Source organism: Amphiura filiformis, chromosome 10 (assembly GCF_039555335.1).
Source record: "Amphiura filiformis chromosome 10, Afil_fr2py, whole genome shotgun sequence".
Classification (NCBI taxonomy): domain Eukaryota; kingdom Metazoa; phylum Echinodermata; class Ophiuroidea; order Amphilepidida; family Amphiuridae; genus Amphiura; species Amphiura filiformis.
The window spans coordinates 36329514-36350357 of NC_092637.1; the positions used below are offsets into that span (position 1 = coordinate 36329514).

The 20844-nt window shown below is 34.8% G+C and overlaps 1 protein-coding gene and 1 long non-coding RNA gene across 2 annotated transcripts in view; both read left to right on the top strand.

Moving 5' to 3' along the window:
• The window catches only part of LOC140162195 (uncharacterized), a 367488-nt gene that overhangs the window by 17973 nt on the left and 328671 nt on the right, over positions 1–20844 (top strand). The window lies entirely within an intron of this gene.
• On the top strand, positions 17759–20267 carry LOC140162191 (uncharacterized). The gene is made up of 3 exons (XM_072185454.1): positions 17759–17853; positions 18524–18691; positions 20002–20267. Exons 1-3 carry the CDS (start codon positions 17766–17768, stop codon positions 20187–20189), a joined length of 444 nt encoding a protein of 147 aa, XP_072041555.1. The 5' UTR covers positions 17759–17765; the 3' UTR covers positions 20190–20267.

The window sequence follows — 20844 nt, forward strand, 5'->3', positions numbered from 1 at the left end:
TATAACCTGTCCACTGCAGTATAAATTCATTCATTCATTCATTCATCTTTATTTCATTCAAATATAAAATATAACAGCACAACAATTAAACACATACATTGAATGAGGAGGTTCTCGGAAGGCTGGATGGCCTGTATTAAGAACCCCCTGTCCTAACAAAAAAGTTTCAAAATAACAACAACAACAAAATATACCGCAAAATGTCAATACGCAACCCCCCTCATTTACCCTAACAAAAACCAAAAACGCCTGTTTTGTGATCAAGAATATGCAAGAAATTACCGAGATAAATTCAATACTACATTAACTATACTACAGATAATACGATACACAATTAAATTACTTTAAGCCGTACAAGGAAATTAGATCAATTTTCAACTTGTGCGTTTTTGTCATATTTCAAGTTTAATACGAATGGAATACACTGTTCAAGAATAAACAAGTCGTCATAATTGATTTACACGGCGCAATTTTATGACAAGACAACCAAGCAAGTAAATACTACGTTTAATAGATCTTTTCCTAAACTAGGGCCCTATGTCCCATGCATTATTCTGCCGGGAGAGATTTCTGGATGTCGGCTGGTGCCTTCATCGGTGAAAAGGAATCTTCTTAGTTCACCAATACAAATGACGGCCGATAACCGATACATTTCAATAATTACATAATTTGCAACATCAATGGATTTTACAATGATCCACATATGGAATAAACATACTCGCAAAAATAAAGACCAATTGGTCATTGGGGATCATCATTTACACATCTAAATATATGATCTATAAGGTTAATGTACTACGTTATATCCCCTGGAATAGTGCATGATAAAGTTCCGAATAGGTCTAAAAACCCGTTGCGTAAAACATTATTTTAATACCTAACGTTGGGTAAATTTCACTACCCAACATTCATAATTTTCAGTAATTTGTCCAATGTAGGGTAAAAATGTAACAACATTGGGTAAAAAACATTACCAAATGAGGGTTGTTCATATGGTACATTTTGAAAATAACCCAATTTTGGGTAACATTTACCCAATGTTGGGCAAAATGTTTTACCCAACGGGTTTTCACCCAGTGTTCCAACAGTGTAGACTGGCCCGGCGCTGCGCACTTGTCGCTCTAAATAATTTCTAAGAATAAGCAAATGCCAAATCCAAACTCTGAGACTTAGAACAACTTAGAAAGTATATTAACGCCCAAAACCTAAATTGATTCGACTGGCGATCCACCATGAACGTTTACTTTTCAATAACTCTGTCAGTTGAAATACTTTTAGTATATAAAAATAGTTCTATATAATTGCTTTCCGAAGTTTCCGTGGCCTTGAAACTGAGTCAAAAGTTCAGTTTATTGTCCAAACATTGTTAACAATCATTTTGTGGTGCAATTCAATCAACAAAACTAGCAAACAATCGTGTCACTCTGAAAAGAAAAGTGTGGCTGTGGTTTTCCTATTATTACTTATTTCGTCGCAATTCACCACCTTCGTCGCTATTGGATGACCAATGGTTAGTAATGCGGCGTGAGCAACCAAATGAGTCACTTGTCGCTATTACTAATTTTGAGATATGAGCAAAAGAAGCACCCAATTTCTTTTGTATTTTATTGTTTTCGGCAACATGAGAATTGTTCATATCTCAGGAACTCTAATTCCAATTTCAATAAGATTTTCAGCATATTATAGCATTTTACATTTGCAGAAATAATTTATGGAAAAATAAAAGTTAATTTTTTTCTACAAACTATGCAAACGAGTCATTTTGTTTAGTGGAGTCTCTAGATGCAATTAGGTATAACTTTAAATAAAAACAAACCACAAATTATATTTGTTAAGCAAACGTTTTAATCATTATTTTTTTTTGTAATGAGAAGCGTTGCGGCAAAATACGATACGAAAAAATAACTGGCAAATACATCCTTAAAGGGACGTAATAACTCATGCACCCGAAATGAGGGATGTGAGTCCATAATGTGGCATCACTCCCATATCTGCCCCGTTTATCATCATTCATTGTGTAAGTTTTGAGCTTTAAATTGGATCGAGCTATTCACGCGCTCACACACCCCCACATCCCAGCACACCCCGTCACGCAGACATGTTGCACGCAAATACCAAACGGTACCCGCGCACCCTGTATATCCACAACCACACACATACCCCTGTATACCTCCACGCGCGCGCAAGATACACCCCGAACTATGCGCACTCCACACCTGACCCACCACGCACACCCCCACATATTATTCCAACGTGGTACCCAGTACGCCAACCTTGACTCTTGCGCCTCATTCAATACTCATGCATATATTCTGGTCTTTTATTTCTATATATTATTTCTACCAACCGCACATTTCAAATCGTGATTTTATGAAAATATTGCTGATTTCTTTCATTCTTCAAATGACTCTTAAACTATTTTGACCCCAGACAAATTTCAAACAGGAACCTCTTGTATATAGACTTAATGGGCAGTTTACACTTTCGGAGTTCTTAAATAAATAAAGCGTTATTTGGGAAATTTAGAAATCTACAGCAGACAAGGTCGCCATTATTGGGATAAAAAATAGCATACTAGTATTGTACATCTAGGACGTCTTCATCATGTTCATAAGATTATCTAGCCTTTTGTAAAAAGAGGCAAATATGCATCAACATCAGGCTATTTTATATTTAAGCCGGACTAATGTTCAAAAATGTTTTAAATAAAATGGTTAATTTACAGACACAGAGAAATAGCTATTGACAGCAATAACTTGTTTAGTTGCCATATTGAATGTTGCAGAAATGCTATTGATTTATCTGTTTCGTAATTCCATATTGTTTCGTTCCTTGTCATTTCCAGTAATTTATTTAGGAATCCTGTTATGGCTGTTATGGGTCCTCCACCAAACAATAAGTTGCATTGTAGACAATTTTAACTCTTATTACAACATAACAAATTTCACAACACAAAAGTAACAAGCAAAAGCATAACAATAATAAACATTGAAAAGGGGGAAAACCATATCTTAAAAAAACAACTTTCAAGTTAAAAATAAATTATATCAACACACCAGAGCACACAAACGAATGGCTGTTTCACACAATTAATGCACAAGCGATTGATTTGTCAAATTTCCCATCTTTCTTTTCCGCAAACATGACAAATCGTAGATTTGCTGAATAAATTTGTTTTTTAAACACCCTGTAAGTTTACCATTTGCAGGTAATATGGCCTATTGTCCTGATAGGCTTGACTTTGAACGACAAAATAAATCACACTCAATGCGGAACTATTGGAGTGCAACCACCACAACACTTGTCAAGCCGCCGTCAACGAGCTATCATCATGATCAGGGATGAAATTGTGATTACGGATTAATATTAGCTTTACAGGATATTACTTGCTCGAATTCGGGTGATGCCCTGCGCTACTAAACTCTTGTTACTTTCAAGGATTGACGATTGGAAGCAAAAAGGTAAAGATGATTTTCATTATATTCTAATATAGAGATTTTGGGTTCCATTCGCGCGTGCCCATAAGGTATGTATGTATGTTGCCACTTTGTAACGGGTTTGTAAGAGAATGAAACCTAAGTCGGTTTAACTTAACAACAACATAAATGGATAATCTCACTTTCAATAGCAACATTTTAAGTTAGTTCAAAAAGCGGGGAGTAAGATTTCCAAATGTTTTATAGTTGTGGGTTTTAGAGTTAGCAATCAAAACAAATTTAAGCTACTCCTCTGGCTCAGCCAGGTTCAAGAAAAAAAGAAGACAAAAACAACAAAGAATATTCTTTAAAAGTTGTTGTCAATTTAAAGCGCAAATAAATACTTCTGCTAAATAACTTGGATTTCTATTCCCTTATAAATTGTACTTTTTATAAGGACATTTGAACTAAATAGTTTGTATAATCTTTGCCATATGTATAACCAATATTATGTTTTTGATTTACCATTCAATATGTATTACGGTATTGTATGAGGGCCTGCTTGGAAAGCAGTGCTTGACATTGAAGTGGAATGACCCTAAATAAAGAAAGATTATTATTATCATTATGGTTATCATCTGTAGACACATTCGCGTTTATCGTTTTGTGTTTCCTAGAACGAATTTTTAGGGTGAATTTCAGGTTATGATTGTCCAAAAATAACATATTGTGGGCCAAAATAACGTAAGATGAGTGTTCAACGCAAGTTGGATCGAACGTCGCCAAATCTATCACAAACTACGACTTATTACGACTTATGCTAGTAGTACATTATAATAATTATATTAACGATCATCATGGTGTTTCGCGGTTTGAGAAGTTAACTTACTATGCAAGCACTAGCTTTAAGCTTTAAAATATTTGTATTAACTTACAAGGTGTGCTACAAGAATAATTGTTTCTCAATCAATATCTCCCCCACCTTTAAGTCTGCAGATATTTCATAACAATTCCCAAATTCAATTTTCTCGAGGTTTATAACTGGTTGTTCTGTCTTGAGGAGTATATATTATACTCCTCAAGATTAGTGTCCCATGTAATAATGTTTTACGTTAATGGAGAACACGGGATGGTATTCTTGCACGATTCTGAAATGCACTATTGTGAAAAATGACATGATTATTTACACATACTACTAGATTGACTGAAAGGTATGAACTGAATGAAAAAAAAAAACACCACTTCGACAACTCAAATGAACAAGTTGTATTAAAACGAAATTTTACTATAATCACAGATGCAAAATTATTTAAATCTTGCAAAAGCTACAGCGTCCGATTGTTGAATCATATTTTACTATAATCACAGATGCAAAATTATTTAAATCTTGCAAAAGCTACAGCGTCCGATTGTTGAATCATCAGATACAATTATGTTAATGATTTTGAATATATTATTACATTCTTCATATTACATTTCAGTAATGCTGATGATTATACCTACAAGTTATCCAAAGTTTATATGTTTTTAATATTAAATTCAATATAAAAATTCCAGACCTATATAGTTCATTCTCACGGCGGAAAACAAACATAGAACTTTATGTACATTATTCGTTTAAGTTGAATAAGTTAAGTGGGTTTTCGTAAATGCATTTTTACTTTTTAATACGCAAGCTCATCTCTACATCAAAAGTTCATCAGCAATGACACGCACCTTATTCAACCTCTAAATGGAACGCTTCCAGTGTCCGAACTCAATCCCTCACTTCACAATGTCTATTTCATGACCATAAGATTATGTGAATGGGTATGAACTTTGTCATTTGAAATGAGGTTACTAATTCTTTCAGTAAAGTGCCATTGTAGCGGGTCAAAATGATCAAATATCAGCACTGGTTTACAGAAACTGTATTTGATCATTTTTCTTATACAATTGTTCAAGTCGTCAGGAAAACTGTGAATGAGAGTTTCACGCTTACTAACGTACCCCGGGACCTGCTTTTTCTTATTGATTGCTATAAATATAAATTTAATTCAATGATCCTTGGTAATACTGCCCAATATTACCATGCAGAATAGAGTAAAACACATTATAAAAGAGCATATTGTATTGTGAGCAAAATAAATAATTTTGGAAGAAGTACTCAAATGTATAACGAATCTTTAACAGAAATAATGACATGTTTAAATATTTTTCAATATACGTCGTACATGTTCGATATGATAGAATACATGATTTTAAAAAACATACTTGATTTGTACTGCCTATACAAAAATAACTGACTTTATGTTTGAACTATTGCTATGAACACTATTTTCAATTTCATGTATTGTTTTTTATGTTTTGGTTTTCATCATTATATATCTGCATGACTGTATTTTCAAAGTTTGTAATTTTATTTCTGAACAAGTTTTTGTAATGTGTCTTGAAGTGGGAGTGCCTCCCCCCGGATTTCAGCACATCACATCAAAGCTCCCATTGGGCGCCCATTCCTTTTTTAAAGGAATATTTATTTATGCGCGCGTTATAAGTTAATGTATGGTATTTGATGCATCTGATTGGCTGTAATTTGATATAAAATACAATCTTCCCGTTTTGGTTAGATACAAACATGTTTACAAAATCTGGACAGGTTTGGTGTATAATCCAAAATTCTGCTGTTTACATAAGAATTGTGACCTTCTGACTTTTAAATCCGTTTTCTATTGCTATTGCGCACGAAATGCTTTGTGTATTTTGGCATTAATTGATTACGGAACAAGGTGTCCGCAAAGTCGTTAAATACCTGTTGTAAATTTGGGTTTATTCCAGTTGAAACCCTTACACCCTCTAGCTCTATGGAAGACATTAAAGGCCCATTCAGTGATTTGCTCATCCGTACGATCATAAAAATGATCAAAATTCAGATTTTGGTACCTTTGTCATTGTCATAGATGTGCTAACATAGCCCGTGAGTGGTTCAGCCGAAAGCCATGTATTTAAGACAAAATGAGACATTTTACACGAATCTGTAATTTAGATACTGACAGTATCTAAATTAGCTACATGTATTTGAATGGGGCTTTAACTTCGTCTGTACTGCTGTTTTCTTCGTTTGTTGCCAAATTTGTCATTTCAAAAATACCAAATGACAATTTGAATGACTTATCCTTCACTTTTAAGCAATTTATAAACAATTTTAATTTTTTCGCACTTGCACTGGGATCACTGAATGGGTCTTTAACTTATTCTTTCACACAGGGAGTGTATTATTCAAATGGGATTACCCGAATTGGTGATTCCATTTGACAAGTACACCCTGTGTGGGAGATTAATCTCATGTTTTCCGTAGGGGGTATGGATTTCAACTGGAATAGCCCAATATTTCCAATGAGAACTCTGCAGAAACCTAATTTTAATAGGTATTATTGACATTGTTACTTCAAATACAATAATTACGTGCATCGTAAAACTAATCTGATACCTGGTCTAGATTATTTGGTATGAAATACAATACATAATAGAATATACCATTCTTTAATGTAGACCGAGACGATTATTTTCATAATTAACCTTAATTAATAATTAGTTGTTATCCATTGTGTGTTTAAAGTTATATTGTATGAGTGTTAATTATAGAATAAAATGCGACCTTACAGAAAAACGATTTGGTGAGTATACACGGACCCGGTCATCATTTTGTAACCACAAAAATTTACATTGATTAAAAATGAACTAAACTAAAAATTGTAACAATGATTGTATTTTTCAAGATATTATTGCTCTCTCTATTTCTGTAGTAACAAATATAATTACGTAGCCTGACGCGCTATAAACATATTTTATTACAGCGAGATAAACATGGTAAAGAAACAATGTTAGCATATATCTTCTTTCAATTCTTATTTTTGGAAGTTGAAAGCATAACTGAAGAAATAGCTGCCGCGCCGCGTATTCATCAATCATGTACATGCCATTTAAATTCACATTTTGAACAGAAAGGTAGTAAAAATTTTTTTTTTCGCCCTACGGAAATAAACCCTGCACATTCAGATGAACCCTGATTCAACGTTTTTGCTACATTCGGAAAATATTTGGGAAATACCAGTTACTAGATCAGGTACTACTCCCTATTCCTGAAAAATACAGAACTAATTTTTTGGAATTAAAAACATATATTATCTGGATTTTCATTATCTAAATCAATATATAATTGAAAAATAACACTTTGATGTTTTGCACAATTTCATTCTACAAATCAATATCATGTACATTGAAACCTTGCATGTTGTTAATGAGTTATGTACGTTTTACAAAAGTGTTGTTGTTTCAGCCCTCTTTACGACATAACTCAAGAACCACATGACCTAAAAAGTATATCTGTGATATTTGAATTCTTCTACACACAATGAAATGATTAATGTAGTTTTTGCCACAGCTCACTACCGTTCGCAAGATGCTGTGAACTACCAAATCGCAACAGTTTAAAATAGTTGCTAACCTTAGAGAGTTTGACTTCAACACTACACTATTTTTCGCTCACCTGGAACGTTTCACTAGCTCGACTAGCGTCTTCAGTCTTACAAGATATATTATCTTGTTTTGCCAAATGAAATATAGCAAAATCCTAATCTTTTAGTTGGCAATCAAAGTCAGATTTTAATATTTAGCCAATTTGAGGAAAAATGGGCGAAAAACATGCAAACAATTGTAGCCACACAATTTTAAGACTTGGCGCAAGTCTAAGCATCCAGAATCTTGAGTATAGACTAAGAGTTAGCTCTTGCATCTTTTATGTTATTTTTGATAATTGGTTATGAAAAAGGATTAGAAAATGTGTTTCCCAAAAATTAGAATGCATTAAGGTAGCTGCCTCGGATACAACACCCTTGCAGAAAAAATAGCTCCTGTGTCAAATCAATCAGGTCTATTCATTTAAATATTTAACATAACAAAGAAAAGTATTTTCCCCACCTATTTTAAGAGTCTTATAAGAATTGTAACAATTCTTATGTTTTTCTTTATTTTTTGAAATTTCCTAAATTTTGACAGTTTTTGATTTTTTTTGCCCACTTAGGAAGGAGCTATGATTACCAAACTTTCAGGGATGGTAAATAAGCTTAATACCTAAATTCTCTCGTCAGTTTTTGTTGTTGTTGATAAAGTGTTTACTTTTGAAAAAAAAAAAAAAAAAATCCATTTTTTATTTTAGGGAATGTTAGAAACACTGTAGCTTAAAATAGAAACACTTAATTGGAAAGAGCTGACGAGAGAATTTAGGTATTATTCTTATTTACCATCCCTGAAAGTTTGGTAACCATAGCACCCTTCCCTGTTGGCTAAAAAAATCCTAGAATTTAGGTAATTTAGTGTTTCTAGAAAAAAATCAAAAAATCATTAAAAAGTACCAACATTCCTTTTAAATATATACTTAAGGGTGGTCTTAACCCTGGAATTATGGAAACTTTCGGGCCTCATAACTGCTAAATTATTAGTCTAAAGAATATAAAAGTATACATTTTAGAATGGAAATGACTTGCTGAATTCATCTGTGAGGTCCAATTTGGGCCAAAATGCTCATTTTGGAGAAAATCCCAAAAAACAGGTTTTTTGGCCCAAATTTTTCGTGCAACGTAACAAAAAAATTGTTTGGCCAAAAATTTGTTTTTATTAATTTTTAAAAACTAGATGAAAATATCTAGGGAGCGTTTTTTTATTTTTTTGAATTTTGACCAACTTTGAGAAATTTGCACCAGAAATGGTAAAAAATGCAAAATTTTCAAAAAAATCACAAAAAAGCCTGATTTTCGCCCAAATTTCAAATATTTTTGGTGAAGTTGGTCAAAATTCAAAAAAATGAAAAAACGCTCCCTAGATATTTTTATCTAGTTTTTAAAAATTAATAATTTTTTTTTTTTGGCCAAACAATTTTTTGTTACGTTGCACGAAAAATTTGGGCCAAAAACCCGTTTTTGGGATTTCCTCCAAAATGAGCATTTTGGCCCAAATTGGACCTCACAGATGAATTCAGCAAGTCATTTCCATTCTAAAAAATGTATACTTTTATATTCTTTAGACTAATAATTTAGCAGTTATGAGGCCCGAAAGTTTTCATAATTCCAGGGTTCAGACCAACCTTAAGTAACACTAAGTTAGAAAGTAAACTTGGTTGTATTATTCTGTGATATATTGGCAGCAAAATGAAACTTAAAAAAACTTTTATATACAACTGCTATAAAGGAGAGAAAAATCAGTTTTAATAAAATCTTTGTTTTCAAAAATGTGGCTTTTTTGAGAAATTGGCAAAGTGCCAAAAGCCCTTCCCTGTAGTAATTCAATGGGATTTTGAGACGACAAAAAGTTGCATAAATCAAAAACGCTTTTTTGGAAAAAATTAAAACTTGGCAATTAAGGTGTCCTTATCAATACACACATCCTATATAATTTTCAGCATACGAAAAATGCACTAAAAATACATGTTTTGGGACCTTATTTCCAAAAAGTTGACCAAATAGTACAATTTCTTGGATGAGAAAAAAACACGTGATTTATAGTGCGCTACGCACGGGCACAACACCTAGACGTTGATCCACAAGCCTCGGCACACTTTACAGGTTGTCGCTGACCACTACGGCCCCACAAGATACTCTCCTATATGATTCTAGCTAACCAGACATTGGATCCTGCCTGCTAGCAATCTCATCATGATTCTTTGCACGCTGGCTCAGATTGGCTGTTGGTGTGACAATGTTTATAATTGGAATTTTTTTTTCTTGTTTGATTTTTCCATACTTGAACTCAAACTAGAACTTTATTGACTTATTTCCATAACAAATGCATTAGTGGAATGTAGCTCTTAAAGGCCCATTCAGTGATCCCAGCGAAAGTACAATTTTTTTAATTGTTTATAAATTGATTACAAATGAAGGATAAATCATTATAATTGCCATTAGGTATTTTTAAAATTTGGCAAAAAATGAGGAAAACAGCAGTATTGACAAAGTTGAAGCCACATTCAAATAATTATAGCCAATTTATCTACTTAAGGGGGTACTACACCCATTGCATTTTTTGCGTTTTGTTTTGAATTTTGTGAAGAAACGAGGAAAAAAATGGACAAAGTGGTATGCAAAATGAAGGGGGAAATCTTCTCGTTCTGTTGGTGGCATCGGATGTATTAATGTTCTCGCATATTCACGAGGGCCGATTGTTCGATCGTGCCGTGTCTAACAATCGCGCCAGCGCTGCGTGCCTTCGCGTATACGCGATAGAGCGTTGCGTACTTTCGCGATTACGCTATAGACGGTGAAAATATGCAGTAATTGCGTAGCAGTCTCGCTTGTCGCATTCCATGGAACAATCGGCGCTCATTATCGGGTGATGCTGAGACTTTGACTGGTTGTACGCTCTCTGTTTTCTTTCTCCTCTGTGGTTCTACCATAAGTTGGCTATATGACCTTTGCCCCATTTGTGTAAGATTCGTGCATTTTGATGTCGGTCATTTTGCAACTCAATACTGGACAGACAATAATAGTCTATCACACGCGATATTTACCGCCATTCTTCGCTCTGACCACCAAATAGACAAATAGCAGCTACTGAAATATAAATTGAAGCGATTATTTTGGATTTCCGAGTCAATTTATTAAACGTCAAAACCAGCAGACAGCAACATCATTTAATACTACTATTTTAATGCGCCCACAACTATCGCGCATTAAATGAATTGTTAAAGAGAGACACACTTGCTAATAGTAACAATGGGTAGCTTCAGGCAACGGATTTGTTGGTATTTCAGATAATTTGTGTATGACTATTATTGATCAGTTGCAATATTTGTGTATTTTTTTTTGCTTGTTACATAGGTAGCAATGTTTATGAAGAATAGAAAAATGTGAAGGTGCAGTTCCTAATAGTTTCAAAGTTTCGAGTTTCCAAATAAATCTTTATTTTTTATAGTCTTACTTAAAGGATTATGATTTAGGAACAAGTAATATTTGGAACTAAATCTACTACAATCGGATAAATTTAGAGTAAATATAAAACTGAAACCTAATTGATCACAGTCAGTTAAGATTTATGTTAAATCCTGTGAGTTGGGAGTGAATTAAAATGATCTCAAATACTGCTGTCAATTACTGCTGGAAATTTCCATAAACATGCAAAAAAAACCCCCACCAAAAACATACAGAACACATTTTGACAGTGTCCTAATTAAATTGATGTTCTTATGTAATTATTGTATATTATATATATCACTCATACAGAAATTCTAGACATTTCACTGGCTTATTGTTGATTACCATTTGATAAAAGTTATACCATACGACGCTTTAGCCGCATGTATAACGAGCCACCACGCCTTGGTCAGACATATGTTTATGCGTGTCGTTTACGTGCAGGGAAGAGACTGAATGCACTTTGACGAAACTTGCGCGTGCGTTATCGCATAGACCCGCCGATTAAGGGGTGGGGTATGAACGTTTGGACAGTATTTATTGTGGGACATTAGAGCACATCAGAAATATCGAATTGCATTCTGAATACGAAGAATGTCATTCTGATATCAAATAATTTTGATTTTTTGAAATTCGCAATGTAATACACATTTTATGGCAAATCATTAAAAATTGATATTTTTAATATTTAACAGTACTTGAAGTAAACTTTATAAATCTGATGATTTATACTTAAAGTGTATGTAGTGTGGGATGAAAAGCCGACGATCAATTGAAAATTTTGACCTTTCGTATTGAAGATATGGATTTTTTTCCCAAAACACCAAAAAAAAATTAGGCCTTTTGGGAAAAAAATCCATATCTTCAATATGAGAGGTCAAAATTTTCAATTGACCGTCGTTTCCTCCCTGCTACATACACTTTAAGATTATATCATTAGATTTATATAATTTACTTCGAGGACTGTTATATATCAAAATTTGAAAAATATCAAATTTTTATAATTTGTCATAAAATTTGTATTATATTGTGATTTTCAAAAATGAAAATTATTTGATATCAGAAAGACATGCTTCGTATTCAGAATGCAATTCGATAGGTCTGAGGTGCTCTCATGTCCCACAAAAAATACTGTCGAAATGCAATAAACGCTCATTTTAGATCCCTTAAGGTATAGGTAAATTTAGATGAAATTAATAAAGTCACGCTCTTGATGTTGCGTTGTAAAACATGAAAGATGTTTGAAATGTTATTAAATTTATATACGATATAAAACAAAATGTAACTGTTTTAAATTCGCGTAATGGTCGAAATATAACCACTCGGTGAAAGATATATGATTCCATTCCACTGCTGCCCATTGTGGAATGGAACAATCTATCTTTCACCTCGTGATATTTATTGACCATTACACTCATATATCAGATATAGTCAGGTATACTGACACCATACACGGGCATTCCCCAATGAAAGTGTGTAAAACGTAATTGCTGGTACCTTGAAAATCAGTTGGTTAATCACCAGGATCCACAACATGCTCATCTATCAGGGCACAGTTCTTTAACACCGATACATTTGTACAATATTGAATGACCTTTGAAAATTTGGGTACGAAAACTCATACTCTGCAACTTGAGGTCAAATTTTGCAGTATGATTGTTTAACTGAGGTTATTGAACTATGCAACTTGGATGAGGCCATTGTGGATCTATTTTCTTAATATGCATTCCCTTTCTATGATTGGATTTCACGAATTTGGAGTTAAATTTTTTCCTTTCACAGTCCTGTAACCCTAACACGATGATTAAGATATCTTTTCTACTGTTTTCGTTCAAATGGTGTACTTTGACTTTCCAAACAATAACAAACAATATTTGACGAATTAATGATCCATAAAACGACACCTTGTAATTTAAACACCAAAATATCAAATATTTTGACCTGTTTTTCCCCTTTTGAAGTATGAATCAAATTGGCACTTTACAAACGTGAAGCCGACACTATTATTTCCTCATAAAAGAACTGGTAATGACCATTTACGTGTTAACAAATAATGGGCTAATCCAGTTGAAATACACACCTAGGTTTCATTATCATTGAGGTATAGGACTTTTTATTTTTTCGGAGAAGAGCAGGTAGGGCAACTACTTGATTATATTTCTACATGTTTATACTACATACTCTGAAAATTTTAGAAAATTCGCACGTGTCCGGTTTTTTTAAATCTCATTTTTGTTCCTAAAATGGGGGTTATAACGCCCTCAACGGGCACTCTCTCCATAGGGCTACATGTAAAGATCAGTTATAGACAAATGGCCCTAAAATAAAACGGACTCGTTCATTTTTCCTCAAATTTTGCATATGATGTAGATTTAACATCTGGAATGGAATGTAATGCAAGTGGTGTCGTTGCTGCTCTTCTAAATTCATTTATAAAATGTCCGCCCCAGACCAAGGTGTACACACTACCCCTGTGGATGATTTTGGAAATGTCTTCCACAGGGGACTACTTTTTTCAAATGTAATTGGCCAGAGGTAATCATTTTGAAACCCATACTCCCCCTGTATTATGGCTTTACCTATAATTATCTTCCACAACTGGAGTGAGTATTACAAAAATGGAAGTAACCCAATTGTCTATTTTATTCAAAATTGATACTCCCTCTGTCATGTCTGTGGCAGACTTTAGCTAAATCTTTTACAGGGGAAGTGTGGATTTTAAATGGAATGGCCCTGTTTCCTTTTCAATTTGTCTAACCCTGCCAACTTTACAGGGTCAGGTTTGTTTGTACTTTAAAAAAATTAGATTGCATGTCAGAAGTCTTAAAATGGAATTTTTGAACCAAAATCTATAAATAGATTGCGAATCGGGATTGCAGTAGCCTATTGTACCAAAATGCCACAGCAAACACATAACGTTTTACAGTAAATGTTTAAAATGTCGTAGTATAAATGGTATGAAACGTTTTGATAACATTCAACAACATTTTTGAAAACTTGTTGCAAACTAGATTCTAACATAATTATCATTTAAGTGTTGATGCAAAAATGTTTGCTAAAAATCATTTACAATAACATTTTGACAACATATCTGAAACGTTGTTGTCGTGTTTATTTTGATATAAAAGGATTTTTATTTCCTTAAGGGATCTGGAATGAGCGTTTTGAGCGTTTCGACAGTACTTTTTATGGGATATGAGAGCACCTCAGACGTATCGAATTCCATTCTGAATACGAAGCATGTCTTTCTGATATCAAATAATTATCATTTTTTGAAAATCACGATATAATACAAATTTTATGACAAATTATAAAAATTTGATATTTTTCAAATTTTTGATATATAACAGTCCTCGAAGTAAATTTTATAAATCTAATGATGTATTCTTAACGTGTATGTAGCTTGGAGGAAAAGCCGACGATCAATTGACAATTTTGACCTTTCATATTGAAGATATGGATTTTTTTCCCAAAAAGACCTATTTTTTTGGGTGTTTTGGGGAAAAAATCCATATCTTCAATACGAAAGGTCAAAATTTTCAATTGTTCGTTGATTTGCCATAAAATGTGTATTACATTGCGAATTTCAAAAAATCAAAATTATTTGATATCAGAAGGACATTCTTCGTATTCAGAATGCAATTGGATATGTCTGATGTGCTCTAATGTCCAAGAATAAATACTGTCCAAACGTTCATACCCCTTCCCTTAAGGTAACCAAACATTTGCATGTTATTTAAACGTTTTGACCATAAGCCAAACACGTGTATAAAGTTTAAAAAACCTGTTTTGTGTTTGCTAGGGCATTGCATCGCATACATGGTGTAGATTATTTCAGTAATGCATACTGCATGTTTATACAGGGTGTCTCAATCACTTACTGGCACCTGCCCTATCGTAATAGACAGTTGAATAATAATGAAGTTCTATGTCATTATAAGTTTTTGAGTTGGATGTTGTGCAGAGCAAATTAAGCAAAATGAGTTATTCCAGTTGAAATCCATAAACCCATTTGTCCACCTAACTTGGTATAGAATAATTAATTAAACAACAACAACAACAACAACAACAACAACAAAAACAAAAACAACAACACCTGTGCAATACTAATGTACAAAAATTGCTGCCTTCGATGGCAAAAAAAACCAAACAAACAAAAACTCGCCCAACCTCAACTCCAAGCCCCTCCGGAAGTCAAATGGTGCATCCCTAACAATATAATCCATGATGCAGTCATGGTCCATGGCAAAGGCGATTCGACCTTTGTGGCATTAAACCCAGTTAACAGGAAATTAATCCAGTAAATCGATTCAGTAAAGCAAATAAGCTCATGCATTCGATCACTAACGGCAACAAGCTTCGGTCGATTACCCCAGCTGCAGCGTGTGTAAACTCTAATTTGCATAGAGGCTGTACGTGAAATTATTGATTGGCTCCAAACAAAGGATTTGAACCGGTGCACGTAATCATGGCGCAGTGCAGTCCATTCAATCAAATGTTGTCATCAACCTATTTGATCGCAGTGCATTGTTATGTGTGTGAGACGAACTGTCGCGGTTGATTGCAATCAAACAAACAATGTCTTATGTATTACTTTGTTCCGTGATGAAAATCGTGATGTTTTATTCAATCACTCTTGAAAAATGTATTTCCTTTGTAGGCCTATTACTTTGTTTTGTGATGAAAATCGTGATGTTTTATTTCATCACGCTCTAAACAATAATTATAGTTACATGCATTTCAAGAAAAAATCTTATTAAAACGGTAGGCCCTATGTTGTTTAGAAAAAATGTAGAAAGTGATGATGATGATGATGTCGATGATGATGATGATGATGATGATGATGATGATGATGATGTCTCCAAAAGTATCCCGGTTTGTTTTTCTTGCCCTAAATCGTGCGTATCTATTAATAAGGCACTTCAATAATCAATAATCAGTCACGTGACGGCCTCCACTAACTAGCTACTAACTTGGGTTTATGGGCGCTGATATTTCATGTTCACTGTCACTTATTTATCAGAAAAGTGCGACCATTTGTCAATCACCTACAGTACCCAATTTCGGCATACTATATCAGAAACTCATCATGATGATTGCCAGAGAATAGTTAAAATGTAGCTTGTACCGTTTTTTTGTGGCATCCTTCAGAAGTGAGCGGTCCGATACCAATATTTTCGGTCAAATCTCCATTCAATTAACACGGGAGTTGGCTAGCTATGCCTTGCCCTCACTCATATTTTACAAAAGTGCGACTATTTCTGAACATCTAACCTAGCTGTAATTTTAGGTCATGTTAGAGAAATATATTTGCTAGAAGTTTGGAGAATACCTAACATATTGACTGGTTATTTTTCACACAGTGATGTTAACTAGCCAAGTGCCCATTCTTCCAACGTAGATCATTTGTAGGGGTCACGCGTCAATGGTGAGAGCACTGTGTATTGTGTATAGGAAAACGGACAGTAACTGCAGTATGCAATACATTCAGAAAATAAAGATTGGATTGAGCCCGGGATTGAGTAATCAGTCTTTTTTATCAGTAAACTATACATTGCGAATCTTAAATAAAATGCCATGCGTTTAATGGATTGTAACTAAAGTGTACTAAATTTTTGGTAAATGGTAAAACACAGAAAAGGTAAAAAGACAGAAGTTTGGAGGTATGAATGAGCGAGTTCAGATGAATTTGAAATCATTACACATGATGGGTGTAAGCGGAAAATGTTGAAGGTCAGGTCAAGGTCATCCGAGGGGAATTAGGTATAGATTGTCAGATTGTGGATCACAATTATGCGCCAAAATTTGCTAGTTTTAACGTGCTAACGAACGCTATGTGTACAAATCAATAGGGCATGCGATGAAGGAAACTGCAACTTTTACATTGGTATCTTCCTTGGGTTTTGGGATCGCCGTGTCTTTATTTCTTGAACAATTTCAACGAATGAGGTCTTAAATTCGAGCTGAAAGATGCAGCTATTGGCTGCAGGTTCCAATTATGACATATCTGTCTTTGTTTAGGATATGCAGGAGGTGAACATAACTGGTACCTTAATTTTTTGGCTTACTCTAGATTGTTAGATTGTATTCAGGGAATTAAATGCAGACCTACCTACTTAGCACATATTTTTCAATTCAGCTTTCAACATGAAAAATTTCCTTGTATGTCATTGGTGGTATTTACCAATAAATACCAATATTTCCCACCCGGTTGGTTGTGCCAAACACACAAAATAAATTGCATTCCAAGTACTTGCAATGCAAAATTATCTTTTTTAAAGACATTTCTTGTTATTGTTAAACCTGTCTAAAAATAACTGTGTACTTGCAAACACGTTCCTTTTCTATTTAATGTCATCTCTCATAAATAATTTTCTTATTGCCTTTTCAGATTCAAAGCATAATCATCATGGTAGATTTATCGGGAACAATAATCCCGTTTGTTGGCACAAATGGATTACTACCAATTTTAATTTCGCTAATATCAGTTCGAACAGGTGAGTGGCTTAGACTGCTGCCCTCATTCGTCAACTTTCTGGGTTGACGACTGAGAAACTTCTGCGTTAAAAAAGTGTCGGTCGTTGGTGAACTGAGACTGCCCAGTTGAGTCCAAATTGACTGCGTTTCTTATTGAACATGTTGAACACATATCTTTATATATTATACGAGCGGTACGTTTTTCAGTCGACACTTCATAACACAAGTACATGCGCAGTGTTACGAAGGATTTAGTCTATGCGTGGCCCGGAAGTGTTCGTTTCTGTAGAGCTGATCACAACAATAAGAATACCCAAACAAACAAACATGTAATTGATTGGCACTGCAGTGACTGGGAGGATTCAAAGATCTCAGACAAAAAAAATGGGAAAAAAAACACCTACAAAGTATAGGGCCTCATACATAAGGGAATTCCGTGTGAACAATTTTGGACCAGAAGAGGGTTAATAGGAATCGAGACATTGGAATGTATTGTCTTGATCAAGTATATGAGTCATTACTTAAGCAAACATCGCTCCGTAGGGACGAGACTCTCACAAAAAGTCTCGCGGGAAGTTGACTAATAATTCGTGATTGGCGAAGCTACATGTATTAATGTAAATCTGGGTCATTATACTCAATAGTATATTTGTAATGTTTTTTCTAAATAAATTTAATGATTTTTTGCAGGTTGTGGTCAACTTGATTCTGTGAATCCAGTGGATCTACCATGCCATTTGTCTATTGCATACCGCTGTGCTACTGGGAACCAATGCATAGTCAGCTATTTTGTTTGTGATTCCATAGTGGATTGTTTTGATCGTAGTGATGAGATCAATTGCCAACGTCAACATATTGGTAAGTGTACGTTCATGAAGGTTAGTCTGTGTTTGGTATATCGAATGATTAAAGGTTAAAATTTTTGATCCAAACACAAGAAATTACCTTGGAATCTTCAATTGGCTCTCCATCCGGGGGGGCACTCAACTTTAGAAGTGACGGGTATGTGCCTACCGGCGTCGCGAAGTAGGGGCCTATCGGGTTTCAAAAAAAGGGTCATCGGTTAGAAAATATTTGAAAAAATTGAGCAAAATTTTGAAAGTTTCGGCATAATTTTGAAAAAAAATGATCAAAATTTGAAAGTTTCGGCATTAATTTTTAGCATTTTGATGATACTATTCTAGAAAATCTAGAAAAAAGGGGGTCATTGGGTAGCTGCAACATAAAAAAGGGGTCATTGGGTAGCAGCAACTAAAAAAAAGGGGGGGGTCATCGGGTATAGTCGACTTCAAAAGAGGGGGCCTATTGACAGGCACATACCGTCACTTCCAAAGTTGAGTGCCCCCCGGGCTCTCCATCTCTCATCAGCGAGAGTGCCACTGCAACGTGTATCATCAGGTCGTGACCTCTAATATAGACTTGATCAATCACAGTCTCGTAGACTCTGGAAGTTTGTATCCGCCGCCGTCTTTGTTGCGATATGGCTGGTTAACTTTGATTTGCATGCCCTCCTTGTTTAAACCATCTAAGTTCTATATCCAAGATCTTGACCGGGTCACAACTGGAGGAAGTACAAAGACGGGCAGGTTCAAACTGATGATACACATTGTACAGTCTTATTCTCACTGATGAAAATTGAAGAGCCATCTGAAAATTCCGAGGTAGGCATTGTTTCTTGTGCTTGGATCAAAAAAGATCCAAATTTTTAGGGTTAGGGTAAGGTTTAGGGTAAGGTTTAGGTTTAGGGTTATGGTTAGCGTTAGGTAAGCTTAAAATTCGGACTAGCGGTCGTTAGGACCGACGGGGTTTCGGACTGACGGGGTGTACCCAAACTGTAATGATATATGGTAAGTGGCACAAATACGCATACCTATACGCGAACGCTAATTGTATCAATTGAAAACATAGTCACATGCACAGTAGATGGGTTTTTTTTTGAACCGGCATACGCGAAAGAATTAACGTTCAAGCGTTTGATTTATTGCATACAATGGCAATATTATATTTAGCATGTTATATCCTTTCTAAAAGCGTCTGTGCATGAAAACAGTGTCATGTTAATGGGATCATCATTTTGTGCGAATATACTATAGAATAAACAATTATTACATTTTCGCACTTTCATTTGTACTACTGGGACTCTTTGTATATTTCATTTGTTTTTTCAGAACAATGCAATACAGATTTCGCCGGCAAATTTGACCGAAATAATAACCCTTTAGCGATGTTTCGATGTAGGAGCGGACAATGCGTTCTAGGATGCAAACGCTGTGATAGATGCCTCGACTGTTTAGATGACTCCGATGAACAGGATTGTACTGTAAATGATCTGGTAGACAGACCACCATGTTCATAACACTTGATGGGTTAATACCTTTAATACTCTATGGAACATTTAGGTTAGCTACAAAATGGTGATGGATTTTTAAAACAGGCTGATGAATTACGCAATCAGCGGACTACGTGGTGCACCGCGGCATAATGTACAAGAATGTTTCAAAGGGATTTTGTGTTTTAGCTGTGTTTCGTTCCAATAATTGTTATGGAACCATTCACAACGTTAAGATACAAATCACGATTCACCGTGTGGATGACGTCATAGGTTATTGGCCCGCTATCGATTGAGTGAACTGAAATTGAACTTGCAGGCTTCACGCTCTCTGCATGACAAAAATGATAAATACGTAAGGTCGTGAATATTGAAAGAAAGAGCGATAACCTTCAGACGGATTTGTCTCCCTCTTTCACGCATTCCTACACCTCAATGGCAGCCATAGCTGGGTCCCCGTCGGCTCAATCTCACCTAACACGTGAAATGATGCGGCCTTGGAGGGTATTCTGAACTGCATTCTATCCCCCGTGTATACACGTAGACAAAAGAATGATGACAGTTTACAACACAAAATAATCTAACATCGATTTTTAAGCAGCTTTAATCCAACCAATTGGGCTGTCACAACACCAGTTTGGTGTTGCGGGGACCCAGTAATGGCCGACCAAATCCTGACCAT

Bases quoted from the DNA above. Each gene is read 5' to 3' on its own strand.
- LOC140162191 (XM_072185454.1), top strand. From the start codon at position 17,766: ATGGTAGATTTATCGGGAACAATAATCCCGTTTGTTGGCACAAATGGA. The intron at 17,854-18,523 runs GTGAGTGGCTTA...GATTTTTTGCAG, and splicing joins GCTAATATCAGTTCGAACAG to GTTGTGGTCAACTTGATTCT. The intron at 18,692-20,001 runs GTAAGTGTACGT...TTGTTTTTTCAG, and splicing joins TTGCCAACGTCAACATATTG to AACAATGCAATACAGATTTC.